Here is a 14,643-nt window from a genome sequence, read left to right as displayed (position 1 = left end):
CATGTGGCAATTTTTCTGCGTGTGGCAATTTTTCTGCGTGTGCAAGTTTTGCGTGTGGCGAGTTTTGCACGTGTGGCGAGTTTTGCATGTGGAGAGTTTTGCGCGTGGCGAGTTTTGAGCGGCGACTTTTGTGTTTCTACTTTTATGTGGCGAGGTTGGTGTATGTGTGGTGAAATGTGCACTGAGGGTGGTATATGTGTTCGAGCACGTGGTAGTGTGTGGCGCATTTTGTGTGTGTGTTCATATCCCCGTGGTGGTGTGATTATCCCATGTTGGGGCCCCACCTTAGCAACTGTACAGTATATACTCTTTGGTGCCATCGCTGTCATTCTTTAAGTCCCCCTTGTTCACATCTGGCAGCTGTTAATTTGCCTCCAACACTTTTCCTTTCATTTTTTCCCCATTATGTAGATAGGGGCAAAATTGTTTGGTGACTTGGAAAGCGCGGGGTTAAAATTTCACCTCACAATATAGCTTTGACGCTCTCAGGGTCCAGACGTGTGACTGTGCAAAATTTTGTGCCTGTAGCTGCGACGCCTCCAACACTTTTCCTTTCACTTTTTACCCATTATGTAGATAGGGGCAAAATTGTTTGGTGAATTGGAAAGCGCGGGGTTAAAATTTCACCTCACAACATAGCCTATGACGCTCTCGGGGTCCAGACGTGTGACTGTGCAAAATTTTGTGGCTGTAGCTGCTACGGTTCAGATGCCAATCCCGGACATACATACATACATACATACATACACACACACACACATTCAGCTTTATATATTAGATATATATATATATAGACATAATTCTTTCCCCTCTTAGTTTTTTTCTCTCCTCTTGTTCCCACCCCCGGTCACGTCACATTATATCATTCAAGAGACGCACTACTACAAACTACATCAAGGTCACTGTTCTTAATGTTACACTTTGCCAGCGATTTCTAGGCCACCTTCTTAACTATTCTTCCCCCTCTCCTTTCACCTTCAGGAAGTATATCATCAATTTGAGACATCCCAATAAACGGTGCCAATAACCTTTCGGTGACCTTAAAGGGTATGCTCCATGTCTTTTTATGTCTTTTTACTCTGTACTTAATCATTTACGTTCTATGCCAACTCCTGTACTACTGATACCCAGTGTCGTTTTTGATATTGCCAGCCTAGTTGCATCTGCATATTTGCACCCTCATCAACCTGGATAGACTAGCTCTCTTATATTTTGTAAATATCTTGTATATTTGTATATGAAGCATTCTGATTGTATATATTGTTTTATATTTTTTCCAGCGACTATGTGATAAAGGCCGGAGTTCGGCCGAAACGTCAAAAAATTGTCGCTTCATCCACCACCGTAAATAAAATTTATTCACTTGAAAGCATACCTTCTCTATTGAGTGCAGTGATTCTATAGCTATTTTTGAATACGGACTAGGGCTGAGTTAATTTAACATTTTAGTCACTGTTGATATTTGATCAATAATCCAGTAAGTCTCTTAATTGTAGAGACATTGTAAAAATAGGTTTTGCTAGACGCACAGATTTCATATTCTTCCTTCTGTGCTCGTTGTCGCCCCCTGCTGAGAAATGCACTTAAAGGGATTCTCCAGCTAGATAAAAAAAAGTGCTTTATTTGTGTTTTATATTGAAATTATTACAAGTTACTAGTATAATTTCATTATCAAAACTTCGCCGATTTCTTCCTGTTGTCGAAAGTCCCTGGTCATTTCTGTATTTGCGTCATTACAGTAAAGCGCTCCCTTCTACTTTCTTTAATTTTGAAAGGTGGCTGGCTCATTTTAATAGCTAAGTCAGCCTCCTCTCTCTATAAATGGGGCATAGCAAGGAAGGGGACTGGCTTAGCTATTGAAATAATCAGTCAGTCAAACCCCTTTTAGGCACGGCACGGATAAGGTCACCAAAACTTCGAGTGAGGGAACGCTCTCTTCTCTGTCAAAGTAAATGTTGAAGTGGAGTTGACAAGAAAGGTGCTGACCAGGGGTGGAGCTCTAATGAATTAAACACATCTAAAGCACTTTGTATATTATCAGCAGCCAAAAGGAGTGGGGGAAGGGAAGTGACAACCATTCTTAGCATATTTCTGGCTCATGGTTGTCACTTTTCAAATTTGTAAACCCTATCTATGTACACGAATGATGAGCAAATTGATTCGCAAGACCCTGGTCCAGAGGCCACTTTAGTTTAGACATGGCCACTGAATAGGAGCCTAGCGGACCACTTCCGGTCTGCCAGAATCCCCAATGCCTCTTCTGATTTCTAGGCCGACACATCATCTTTGCGGTTTGACGGACACATGATGTCGTCCCAGCCCTTTAATCAGGAGAGGCGTCAGGGGTGTCTTTAGATAGGAGGCGGGTAGGCAGGACTTTGGCCGGTGGCCACAGACCACTGACATGGCCGCTGAGCCCTGGTCCCTCATTTTAGACTTCCGTTATATCTGATTACGGTACTTTCAAAAGTAAATGAGATGGGAAGATACCTTTCTAAACAATGGCAACACTTGTCTATGGGTTGTGTTTGGTATTGCAGTTTAGAGGAAAGGGTGCACCACTCCAGGGGTAAAAGCGAACCCTTGGGGTTTTTTTTTGTTTACAACAACTTTGGTAAAAGACCTTGTAAGGAAAATGATATACCGGTAGTTACATTCCTTCATCTTACTTTACTAGTGCAAATCCAGTAGAGCTATTCAATCTAATATTTGCTATAGACCCTGGAGGCACCTGGTGGGAGTGGGAGCTCTGGGCAATTGCCCAGTTATCAGCCCCCTAACACTAGCCCTGATCCCGATATATTTCTTTGCTCTGCCTTCCACATAGACATCATATTATGCACCTGTATTCAGTACTGTAGTGCGAAGACTGATTTCCAGATGTCTGACCATCTACTGTATGAAGTTTTGTGGACAACAGTTCTGATTTCACCGATTCCCTCCAATATAAATCGTGAGAAGATGGTCTTATGATGTTTTTTCCCTTTAAGAAATAAGTTGGCAGTCAGCCCATCGCGGAGCTGGCACCTGTACTTTAGACCTTTGTGTATTGATGCAATGAGGTGATCCTTTAAAAGTAGGACATAAAGCAGCCAAAAGAAAAAAAAGCGTCATGCTATACATACATTCAGAGACCGTGTAAAACAAAGGAGGGATTCTGTGTATGGAGCGGAGGAATGTGCCCAGCTCCGGTCATTGTGCGCTTTTGACAATCCCGTCTTGTTAGACACCTCACTCGACAATAAGGAGATCACAAAGCTGCTCGGACCGTCGGCGATCAGCTGTAACTGTGGAGAACCCTGGAAATAAGTGTTAGATTTCCCTACAGTGTCTCTGCAGGAGAGATTAAGCATTGCACACTGTCCATTTATATTTATGTGATACAGGACAGAACGGGTCCTCCAGAGCTGCTTTCCACTCTCTCCAAGAAATAAGGATCGTAAAAACAGCACCACATTGACTGCCCCCCGAAGAAGCCCGCAACGCGCATCAGGGCAACGGCTGCACACAGCTAGACACATCACTCCCCCACATGGGTAAGAAAGAAAAAAGCTCACCATTACTTTTCTGCACTATTATTGGCACTTTAGAAAGTTCATATGGATGGTTCAGACATTAGACCGTGATTATACAGGATATTATCCGTTTTTTGGTCACATAGACAATCAGTGGTCTTTGGGCTCGATCAGGCTCATATATAACATATGCCATGTTTTGGGGGCGTTTTTTCTGAGTGATATGTCAACCCTGTAGTGCATCTATATTTGCTTCCTTCCCTTATTACATACTCGTCCTTTGTATTGCATTTAGGGTGTTTGTTACCCGACTTTTTATATGTGTGTGAGCCAATAAAATTGACATTTGATTATTTATAATACATTGTCTCACCATATTTATTTTTTGAGTATAGAGCTCCATTTTTGTGTAGGCCTACACATCTGTCCATAGGTAGTGACCGGTATTGCAGCTCAGCCCCTTTAACGTTCAGTACAGCTGAGCTGCAATACCCAACACAACCTGTTCACAGAAGTGGCGCTGTATCTGGAAGTAAGTGTGAGGTTTTGTTTTTTTTTAATTCTGTACAAGAAAAAGGGTTAGTGTGACTTACTGGGCATTTTCCCTCTCAATTGTTTGTTAAAGCGGTTGTCCGAGACGTTAATATTAATTGCCTGCCCTGTCTGATCAGTGAGGGTATGACACCCAGCACTCCTGCTGATCAGCTGTTACTGGTGGCAACTGGAACTGCTCAGCACAGCGCTGCCAACGGAATGGTGGCTGCAGCTGGGTACTGTACATCCTTCCTTTATTGTTTTAAATCGGTGGCGGATGTGCAGTATCGGCTTCGGCCACTATACAGTCCATGGAGCTGTGCTGTGCAGCTCTGCAACTGAACAGTTCCAACATCCGGAACAACTGATCGGCGATAGAGCCGGGTGTCGCACCCCCACTGATCAGATATTGCTGACCTAAGAATAGGCCTTCAATGTTAAAGTCCCAGACAATCCCTTTAATGCCATTTTTGACAGGGTACCCATAGACTAAAGTGGTGTAGGACCCTTCTAAGCTGCACCCTCTTCTGAGTAGCATAGTATAGGAAATGCCCCCATCTTAGGTTCAACCTCACTAACAATAAAGACATTTTTGCAGCTGCTAAATGACGAATGTGACTTTAAGAAACTATCTATCGCTAAAGAAATAAAAACAAGCAACCGGGTCTTTTTTTTGTCCCTATTGAACGCAGACAACTAGATCTTTTTGGACTCCAAGCCAGGGGTCATTGGATTTAAGTAACTTGTCTCAGCTCAGCCATCATCTCGTCAATAAATGGAAATGCTTAGTTCTTTCATGTGAGATAGGGAAAAGCAATTTAAAGAGTTGACCTCTTGCTCGGCGGTGAAATTGTATTCTTGCTGCAAATTCAAGAGACTTGTGGCGGCTCGTGAAAGCGATTTGTATCAGTATCAAGAGGAGGTTTAATTTTTTATTTTTTTTTTGGATTAGAATGAATTTTTTTTCTGTGTTTTGTAAACAAATAGAATGTTTATTCTGGCAGATACAATGTATCAAGCCGTCCTGTCCTTCTAGCATCCTCCAAGCACTTAGAAACTATCAATGTCTTGTACATCCTGAGTGATCGGCGGCGGTCGGCAAAGAGCAAAGCGTGATGGACCCCAGATAAGAGCGAAGTGTCAGTCACGGCCGTCAAGTGGACAACTCTGACGTATTAACCAAATAATCAAATCAGTCAACAAGACAGTAACTGAGTCTAGGGAAAAGTTGCTGCTTTCACAAACCACAAGTCTATCTACCACCTGCCTTTATATCACATACAGCCGGAGAGAGAAAGCTTTCTCTAGGCAGCATCTAAAGAGCTGGGATAGAAGACCCATTTTAGAATACCCTGTTAGAGATATTAATTGGGGGTCTCTAGTTCAGGACCTTCATCAGTTAGTTTATGCAGAGAGTGGCTACTTTGGATGACCCAGAGAATTGATTTTAATAGAAACTGTGAAATACTCCCTATTCCCTAGGACGGATCTGTCATCAGACAGCGACGAACGAGAACACGTCCGCTCACCTTTAAGCCAAAAGTTTACAAAGATCTCAGAACATTCACCGTGGGGAGAAGATGAGTCCAGAGTACCCTCTGCACTTACCCCCTTACCCACAGTAGAGTGATTGACAGCTAGCTGTTATATACATTTATACTAGAGTTGAGCAAAAAGAATCCTAAGACCCTGGTCCAGTTGTCATCTCCATTGTCCATCTCCACCAGACCAAAGCCCTACAAACCTCATTCTACCTGTTGGCATCTTCTGATGTGTGCGTCACCTTCCAATAATGACATCACGCCAGTCCTAATAATTAGAAAGCATGCAGGCAGGTAGGATGAGGCTTTCAGGGCAATGGTCTGGCAGCCCAGACTACTAATGTGGCCGCTCAACCAAGGTCCTGCAAATACACTCAACTCTACATCATGCATAGTAGCCCATCAATCACAGAAAGGCAGAGGAAGCCTTCCTTTTATGAATATGGGTTGGTGGGGAACTTATAATTTCTTAAAAAGTTTACAGCAAAGTGTATTTGTGCAAATGTTTTGCAACAGTATGCTCTCAACTTTTTTTTTTCGCTATGCAAAAAGTTTATTGTGCGCACCTCTCACGTTATATAATATTATGATAAAGGGTGCACCAAAAGCGATAATCCTAAATAAATACAATAGGGTGCAGTGCCAAGTCCAATATAAATGTAGAACCAAGAACCAAGAAAACAGATTGGACCATGAAATAGGCACGCACAACCAACCAAATAGAGAAAATATAAACAAATGTTTTATTGGACACTACAGCAAAAACACATAAAAACAATTAAAATGTACAAATGTGTACATGACACCCTGATGTAAATATCCTACAGATGACATACTATACAGAACATATATAAAGGTCAGCCTGATGTATATAACATGATGTCAATAGAACAAAAAACCTCCTAACAAATGAATATGTCAGAGTATGCACTAAACGCACCACTATAGAACATGGATGTGAAGCACAATGGGTTAATAAATAACAGAGCATGCGGAGAGCATGGTGGAATAAATGTCCATACCACGTCCTACATAATAAGTGATGGCAAAATGCCCAGTGGATGACACAAGGAAAGAAAACCCATGGTTATAAGAAAGGGGCCATGTAGTGCCCAGCATACTCAGCTGAAACCCGGAGGAGAATAACAGGCTGAAACCCAAGTCTGTATCGAGAGTGCAAAATAAGGTAGGCAGGGTGTCAGACAAAAGCCCCACGCGTATCGCCGCCGCAGCGGCTTCGTCAGGGGAAGTGGGTGCTGTACTGTTCACTTACATTTAAATAGAAAGTCCAATTAACCGGGAAGTGTGTCAGCCGTGTCGTTTCTTAGGGAGAAGACCGTGAACCGGAAGTCACGCTGGCCGGAAGTAATGAGCCGCAGAACAGAAGGATACAGAAGGAATCTCCATGGAGATAAATGACGCATGCGCAGACGCGGTTCTGAGTGCTGAGCCGCGCTGCACAAGCGTCTAGAAAGAGGAGATTGTGGACCCGATGGAGTTGATGGATTATGGAGTCCATCGGGTCCACAATCTCCTCTTTCTAGACGCTTGTGCAGCACGGCTCAGCACTCAGAACCGCGTCTGCGCATGCGTCATTTATCTCCATGGAGATTCCTTCTGTATCCTTCTGTTCTGCGGCTCATTACTTCCGGCCAGCGTGACTTCCGGTTCACGGTCTTCTCCCTAAGAAACGACACGGCTGACACACTTCCCGGTTAATTGGACTTTCTATTTAAATGTAAGTGAACAGTACAGCACCCACTTCCCCTGACGAAGCCGCTGCGGCGGCGATACGCGTGGGGCTTTTGTCTGACACCCTGCCTACCTTATTTTGCACTCTCGATACAGACTTGGGTTTCAGCCTGTTATTCTCCTCCGGGTTTCAGCTGAGTATGCTGGGCACTACATGGCCCCTTTCTTATAACCATGGGTTTTCTTTCCTTGTGTCATCCACTGGGCATTTTGCCATCACTTATTATGTAGGACGTGGTATGGACATTTATTCCACCATGCTCTCCGCATGCTCTGTTATTTATTAACCCATTGTGCTTCACATCCATGTTCTATAGTGGTGCGTTTAGTGCATACTCTGACATATTCATTTGTTAGGAGGTTTTTTGTTCTATTGACATCATGTTATATACATCAGGCTGACCTTTATATATGTTCTGTATAGTATGTCATCTGTAGGATATTTACATCAGGGTGTCATGTACACATTTGTACATTTTAATTGTTTTTATGTGTTTTTGCTGTAGTGTCCAATAAAACATTTGTTTATATTTTCTCTATTTGGTTGGTTGTGCGTGCCTATTTCATGGTCCAATCTGTTTTCTTGGTTCTTCGCACCTCTCACGTTGGCGAGCTTTTCGTTCAGGACCTGTCCTTCCATATGCGTTTGGTGTATTCTCTAATCGCCTTGAGGACAGATTTCCCCCACATTTTATATCAATTGATTCAGACACCAGCTGTGTAACAACTTGTGAGCAGATTATTTATGGGAGACTGTTCTGACAAAATGGAAGTTTTCAAAGAGGGGGGGACAAAAAAGTTTTTTTTGCCTGTTTGCCAAGTCATAGTGTAGTGAATAGGAAAGAGAAGACTGGAGAGAATATAGACGAGAAGTTCACAACTTTCTATAAGTCTTTAGTTACTTTCCAAAATGCCAGTGGTGTAGTTCTACTTGGGGGATAAAGATCTCATGAAATAGGTTTTCTCAAGGTTGTTCTTCAAGAGGACACAAGAAGGGTCTCCCATGACGCTACTAGTGATAGCTTTGCATCTACAGCATCGGAGTAGCACAAGTATCTTCAGAGCAGCATTTCCTAGCTCTATAGCCAAGAGCTTGTAAGCACTACACTCTGTTATTATACGGCTGCATAGGTGGTTGGTACCTTAGGCAAGGAGCAGTAAACAATAGAATTACAAATCCCTCTATTCTTGAGAATAAGTAGTATTTTTAATAAGATGTAATTTTCTAAGTTGTATGTTTTTACAAGCATTTTGCAATTTTTATGATTTATCATGTTGAGACGACCACTTTAACCATAGGCTGAGTATTATTACTTTTATCCCAGTGCTTTGACCCTAGTACCAAGGTCTAGTAATGAAACGACCTTCCTGATGCCAGTAGTGCAAATAAAGTGTATATAGGGAGCCTGAGAGCCACACATGGCTCCCGAGATACCACTGAGGAATTTTTATTTTGGAAACTACCAAAAGGGATAATTAATAGAGTGTTTAGGATGAAGAAGACCAAGAAAAAACAACTTGACCATATTTTTACCCAGCTGGAAAGGCCCTGCAGTGAAGACTTGGACTACCTGATCTCCCCCATCACTACATATAGCCAAGTTGGGCTCTTTCCCTTAGCACATTGGATTTGCTTTGCACAGAGTTGCATTATTCCAGTATTTAAGCTTCTCCTGACGTTTATTTTGCCCATGTGCCTACAAAAAGGTCAATGATACTCACAGAATCCTTCAAGTTTATCTGCGGTCTTGCTCCAGGCTACCTGGAAGGTTTCCCTTATGACTTGGATGGTCCTTCGCTCAGATTGAGACTTCTTGTAGTTAAATACCGTCATTACAGTGCCCAGTTCAAGAGTCCTCTTTATCTGGCTCTTCTCATATTCCGGGAGAGCCCGGTAATCAGAGCTTTTCCTCCGCGCCATCTTTATCACACACTCCACGTCCACCTTAGACCTCTCAGATGTACTGCGGAGAGAAAACGAGAGGAATTAGATTCTCCTATAGGAATTTATAGAAATACTGGTTTTCCATACGCACCACATTTACTGTAATGATTGGGTTATAATGTGGATTACTGCACTTATGAGGCAAAATGGGAATGTGTAGCCGGTGTAAACCGCCTGTATGTATGGGGTGTCCAAATTTACAGCACCATGGCTGTAATATTAGGAGGGCACTGTGGCTGTAATATTAGGAGGACACCGTGGGTGTGATATTAGGATGGCACCGTGGCTGTGATAATAGGAGAGCACCGTGGCTGTGATATTAGGAGGGCACCGTGGCTGTGATATTAGGAGGGCACCGTGGCTGTGATATTAGGAGAGCACCGTGGCTGTAATGTTAGGCGGGCACCGTGGCTGTGATATTAGGAGGGCACCGTGGCTGTAATGTTAGGCGGGCACCGTGGCTGTGATATTAGGAGGGCACCGTGGCTGTGATATTAGGAGAGCACCGTGGCTGTGATATTAGGAGGGCACCGTGGCTGTGATAATAGGAGAGCACCGTGGCTGTGATAATAGGAGAGCACCGTGGCTGTGATATTAGGAGGGCACCGTGGCTGTGATATTAGGAGCGCACCGTGGCTGTGATATTAGGAGGGCACCGTGACTGTGATATTAGGAGGGCACCGTGGCTGTGATATTAGGAGGGCACCGTGGCTGTGATATTAGGAGGGCACCGTGGCTGTGATATTAGGAGAGCACCGTTGCTGTAATGTTAGGCGGGCACCATGGCTGTAATATTAGGATGGCACCGTGGCTGTAATATTAGGAGGGCACCATGGCTGTAATAATAGGATGGCACCGTGGCTGTGATATTAGGATGACACCGTGGCTGTGATATTAGGAGGGCACCGTTGCTGTAATATTAGGATGGCACCGTGGCTGTAATATTAGGAGGGCACCATGGCTGTAATATTAGGATGGCACCGTGGCTGTTATATTAGGATGACACCGTGGCTGTGATATTAGGAGGGCACCGTTGCTGTTATATTAGGAGGGCACAGTGGCTGTAATATTAGGAGGGCACAGTGGCTGTAATATTAGGAGGGCACCGTGGCTGTAATGTTAGGAGGGCACCGTATCTGTAATGTTAGGAGGGCACCGTATCTGTAATGTTAGGAGGGCACCGTGGCTGTAATGTTAGGGCACCGTGGCTGTGATATTAGGAGGGCACCGTGGCTGTAATGTGAGGAGGGCACCGTGGCTGTGATATTAGGAGAGCACCGTGGCTGTAATATTAGGAGGGCACCGTGGCTGTAATATTAGGAGGGCACAGTGGCTGTAATATTAGAAGGGCACCGTGGCTGTGATGTTAGGAGGGCACCGTGGCTGTGATATTAGGAGGGCACCGTGGCTGTAATATTAGGATGGCACCGTGGCTGTGATATTAGGATGACACCGTGGCTGTGATATTATAAGAGCACCGTGGCTGTGATATTAGGAGGGCACTGTGACTGTAATATTAGGAGGGCACAGTGGCTGTAATGTTAGGAGGGCACCGTGGCTGTAATGTTAGGGCACCGTGGCTGTGATTTTAGGAGGGCACCGTGGCTGTAATGTTAGGAGGGCACCGTGGCTGTGATATTAGGAGAGCACCGTGGCTGTAATGTTAGGAGGGCACCGTGGCTGTAATGTTAGGAGGGCACCGTGGCTGTGATATTAGGAGGGCACCGTGGCTGTAATATTAGGAGGGCACCGTGGCTGTAATACTAGGAGGGCACCGTGGCTGTAATGTTAGGAGTGCACCGTGGCTGTGATATTAGGAGGGCACCGTGGCTGTGATATTAGGAGAGCACTGTGGCTGTGATATTAGGAGGTCACCGTGGCTGTAATGTTAGGAGAGCACCGTGGCTGTGATATTAGGAGAGCACTGTGGCTGTGATATTAGGAGGTCACCGTGGCTGTAATGTTAGGAGAGCACCGTGGCTGTGATATTAGGAGGTCACCGTGGCTGTAATGTTAGGAGGGCACCGTGGCTGTGATATTAGGAGGTCACCGTGGCTGTGATATTAGGAGGGCACCGTGGCTGTGATAGTAGGGCACCGTGGCTGTGATATTAGGAGAGCACCGTGGCTGTAATGTTAGGAGGGCACCGTGGCTGTAATGTTAAGAGAGCACCGTGGCTGTGATATTAGGAGAGCACCGTGGCTGTGATATTAGGAGGTCACCGTGGCTGTAATGTTAGGAGAGCACCGTGGCTGTGATATTAGGAGGTCACCGTGGCTGTGATATTAGGAGGGCACCGTGGCTGTAATATTAGGAGGGCACCAAGCTAACAAATACAGTATGGAGGCTATTGAGATAGGACCCCCATAATATGACTTAAGGGGACAAAACAGATTGTGTAGAAAATACCTCAGACTTAGGAAGGTTTATCTATAAATAAGATAGATGATAGATAAAAGGTAGATAATAGATAGATGATGGATAGATAATATATAGATGCTGGATGATAGATAATGATAGTTAATAGATAATAGATAGATGATAGATATTTTGCTGAGTGCACCGTGTGTAATCCTGTTTCTTGTTTCTCTATAGCAGTCGTATAATTAATGCCGTTTTCACCAGCAGGAAGAGACGTGATATGATTAATAGATTATCTGAGAGATGACACTGATGATACATAATATTGGAGTCATGTCATCGCTGACTGACGTTTCACTAAACGCAGTTCATGATATCATATAGCGCTCAGCAGATAGTTTCCCGTTTTCCTCATGTAGTGATCATATATAAAGATGATGGCGCCGAGCATCCAGAATTCAGTCGCTTGTTTGGACTCTGCTCACACTGCTAAAATAAGGCTCTCTGTAGGTGACAATATTAAAATCCTTCCTGCTAGTGCGCGGCATGCACAAACCTCCACTATAGTTGCAGGAAGGGAAGCAGATCCATGTTTCTTTACCTTTTGCCATTCACCTCACTGTAAATCACTATAGTCATTACCTCTGGCTGGAATGGCTGATAACAGGGAACACATGCTGAAGCAATAGTCAGGCAGGCTATGAGCGAAACAATTTTTTTTTTTTCTATCAGCTGTGTTGGCGCTTCTTCCCAGTGCAAATTATACTTTTTTTGCTGAGATCCCATCTGCCAGTCATAAGAAATCTGGAGTAGGAGCCATATGCAGATCAGGCTGTTAGTTCACTGGGGGGGTGTCAGTTTACTTGGAAAAAGCAGGACACATGCATTGACATGCCCCCAGTGCACTTCCAGCCTTATTTGCATATGGCTTGTACCTTAAATTTGTTATGACTGGCACATTAGTTCTCTGCAAAAAATGGACAAGCACCTATATAACCTTACCACTACTGTCATAAAAATGTGCAGACAGGTTCCCTTTAAGCATCATAACATTGGCAGAACAAACTACACAGGGCACCATATGGGAGGTGGAACTAACAGAACATATTATATAGGACACCATATGGGAGGTGGCACTAACAGAACATATTATATAGGGCACCATATGGGAGGTGGAACTAACAGAACATATTATATAGGACACCGTATGGTAGGTGGGAGTAACAGAACATATTATATAGGGCATCATATTAGAGGTGGGACTAACAGAACATATTATATAGGGCACCATATGGGAGGTGGGACTAACAGAACATATTATATAGGGCATCGTATTAGAGGTGGGACTAACAGAACATATTATATAGGGCACCGTATGGTAGGTGGGAGTAACAGAACATATTATATAGGGCATCATATTAGAGGTGGGACTAACAGAACATATTATATAGGGCACCATATGGGAGGTGGGACTAACAGAACATATTATATAGGGCATCATATTAGAGGTGGGACTAACAGAACATATTATATAGGGCATCGTATTAGAGGTGGGACTAACAGAACATATTATATAGGGCACCATATGGGAGGTGGGACTAACAGAACATATTATATAGGGCATCATATTAGAGGTGGGACTAACAGAACATATTATATAGGGCATCATATGGGAGGTGGCACTAACAGAACATATTATATAGGGCACCGTATGGGAGGTGGCACTAACAGACCATATTATATAGGGCACCATATGGGAGGTGGCACTAACAGACCATACTACACAGGGCACTATATGAGAGGTGGCACTAACAGACCGTACTACACAGGGCACTATATGGGAGGTGGCACTAACAGACCATACTACACAGGGCACTATATGAGAGGTGGCACTAACAGACCATACTACACAGGGCACCAAATGGGAGCTGGCACTAACAGACCATACTACACAGGGCACTATATGAGAGGTGGCACTAACAGACCGTACTACACAGGGCACTATATGGGAGGTGGCACTAACAGACCATACTACACAGGGCACTATATGAGAGGTGGCACTAACAGACTGCACTACACAGGGCACCAAATGGGAGCTGGCACTAACAGACCATACTACACAGGGCACTATATGGGAGGTGGCACTAACAGACTGCACTACACAGGGCACCAAATGGGAGCTGGCACTAACAGACCATACTACACAGGGCACTATATGAGAGGTGGCACTAACAGACTGCACTACACAGGGCACCAAATGGGAGCTGGCACTAACAGACCATACTACACAGGGCACCAAATGGGAGCTGGCACTAACAGACCATACTACACAGGGCACCTTTCCACGTACTTCCGACCTCATAACCTCACACTAGATGTTTACTATATATTTAACCATTAAAGGCCTGCAGGTCCCCAGGACACTTCTCCTTTATGTGAGTCTGACAGCACATTGCACCTCTGTCCACACGTCCATTTAGCAATAAGTCGGGTTTCTCAACACATGGTCCTTCCCCACCAGAGCTGCGCTAGAATGAGGCAGAAGCAGATAGTTGGCGATGGAGGAAACGTTAGGTTTTTATTTTTCATAAATCCAGTGTCCATTTTACCTGCACTGATACATTGTTGCAAACTATAGAGATTAGTTTTTTATTTTGCTCCCAGATGATTGTGCAGACTGTAATATAAGCCCAGAAAACGTCACCATTTACTGACGGTAGGCAAAGATTTTGAAATGAGCTGGAGTTGGAACACAAAGACCCAGATTCATCATTTATGGGGGGCTGGTGCGTTTTCAAGTCATTTCTTTTTCTTTTCCCACTAGCAGATTTTGTACCAAATTTGCCAAAACAGCAAACGATGATTGATGATACCGGCCCAATTGCAAATATGTTTTTTTTTCTCCCTTTTGCACCTTTTAGGAGTAAATGTGACAAGACCCTTTCAATACGTTTTCATTTTCTCACATTATTACTTTTAAACTGCGGTACAATTT

General features: G+C 44.0%; 1 protein-coding gene across 5 annotated transcripts in view; it reads right to left on the bottom strand.

Moving 5' to 3' along the window:
* The window catches only part of PLCG2 (phospholipase C gamma 2), a 182,677-nt gene that overhangs the window by 119,686 nt on the left and 48,348 nt on the right, over positions 1 to 14,643 (bottom strand). For all 5 annotated transcript variants that reach the window (XM_077288594.1, XM_077288592.1, XM_077288593.1 and 2 more), the window contains exon 2: positions 9,065 to 9,306. In XM_077288594.1, the coding sequence (XP_077144709.1) occupies positions 9,065 to 9,306 (242 nt within the window). The remainder of the gene's footprint in view (positions 1 to 9,064; positions 9,307 to 14,643) is intronic.

The sequence above is a fragment of the Ranitomeya variabilis genome, chromosome 2 (genome assembly GCF_051348905.1).
Source record: "Ranitomeya variabilis isolate aRanVar5 chromosome 2, aRanVar5.hap1, whole genome shotgun sequence".
Classification (NCBI taxonomy): Eukaryota; Metazoa; Chordata; class Amphibia; order Anura; family Dendrobatidae; genus Ranitomeya; species Ranitomeya variabilis.
Note: the sequence above shows the minus strand (reverse complement) of the source record. Positions and strands in the feature narration are given on the sequence as shown.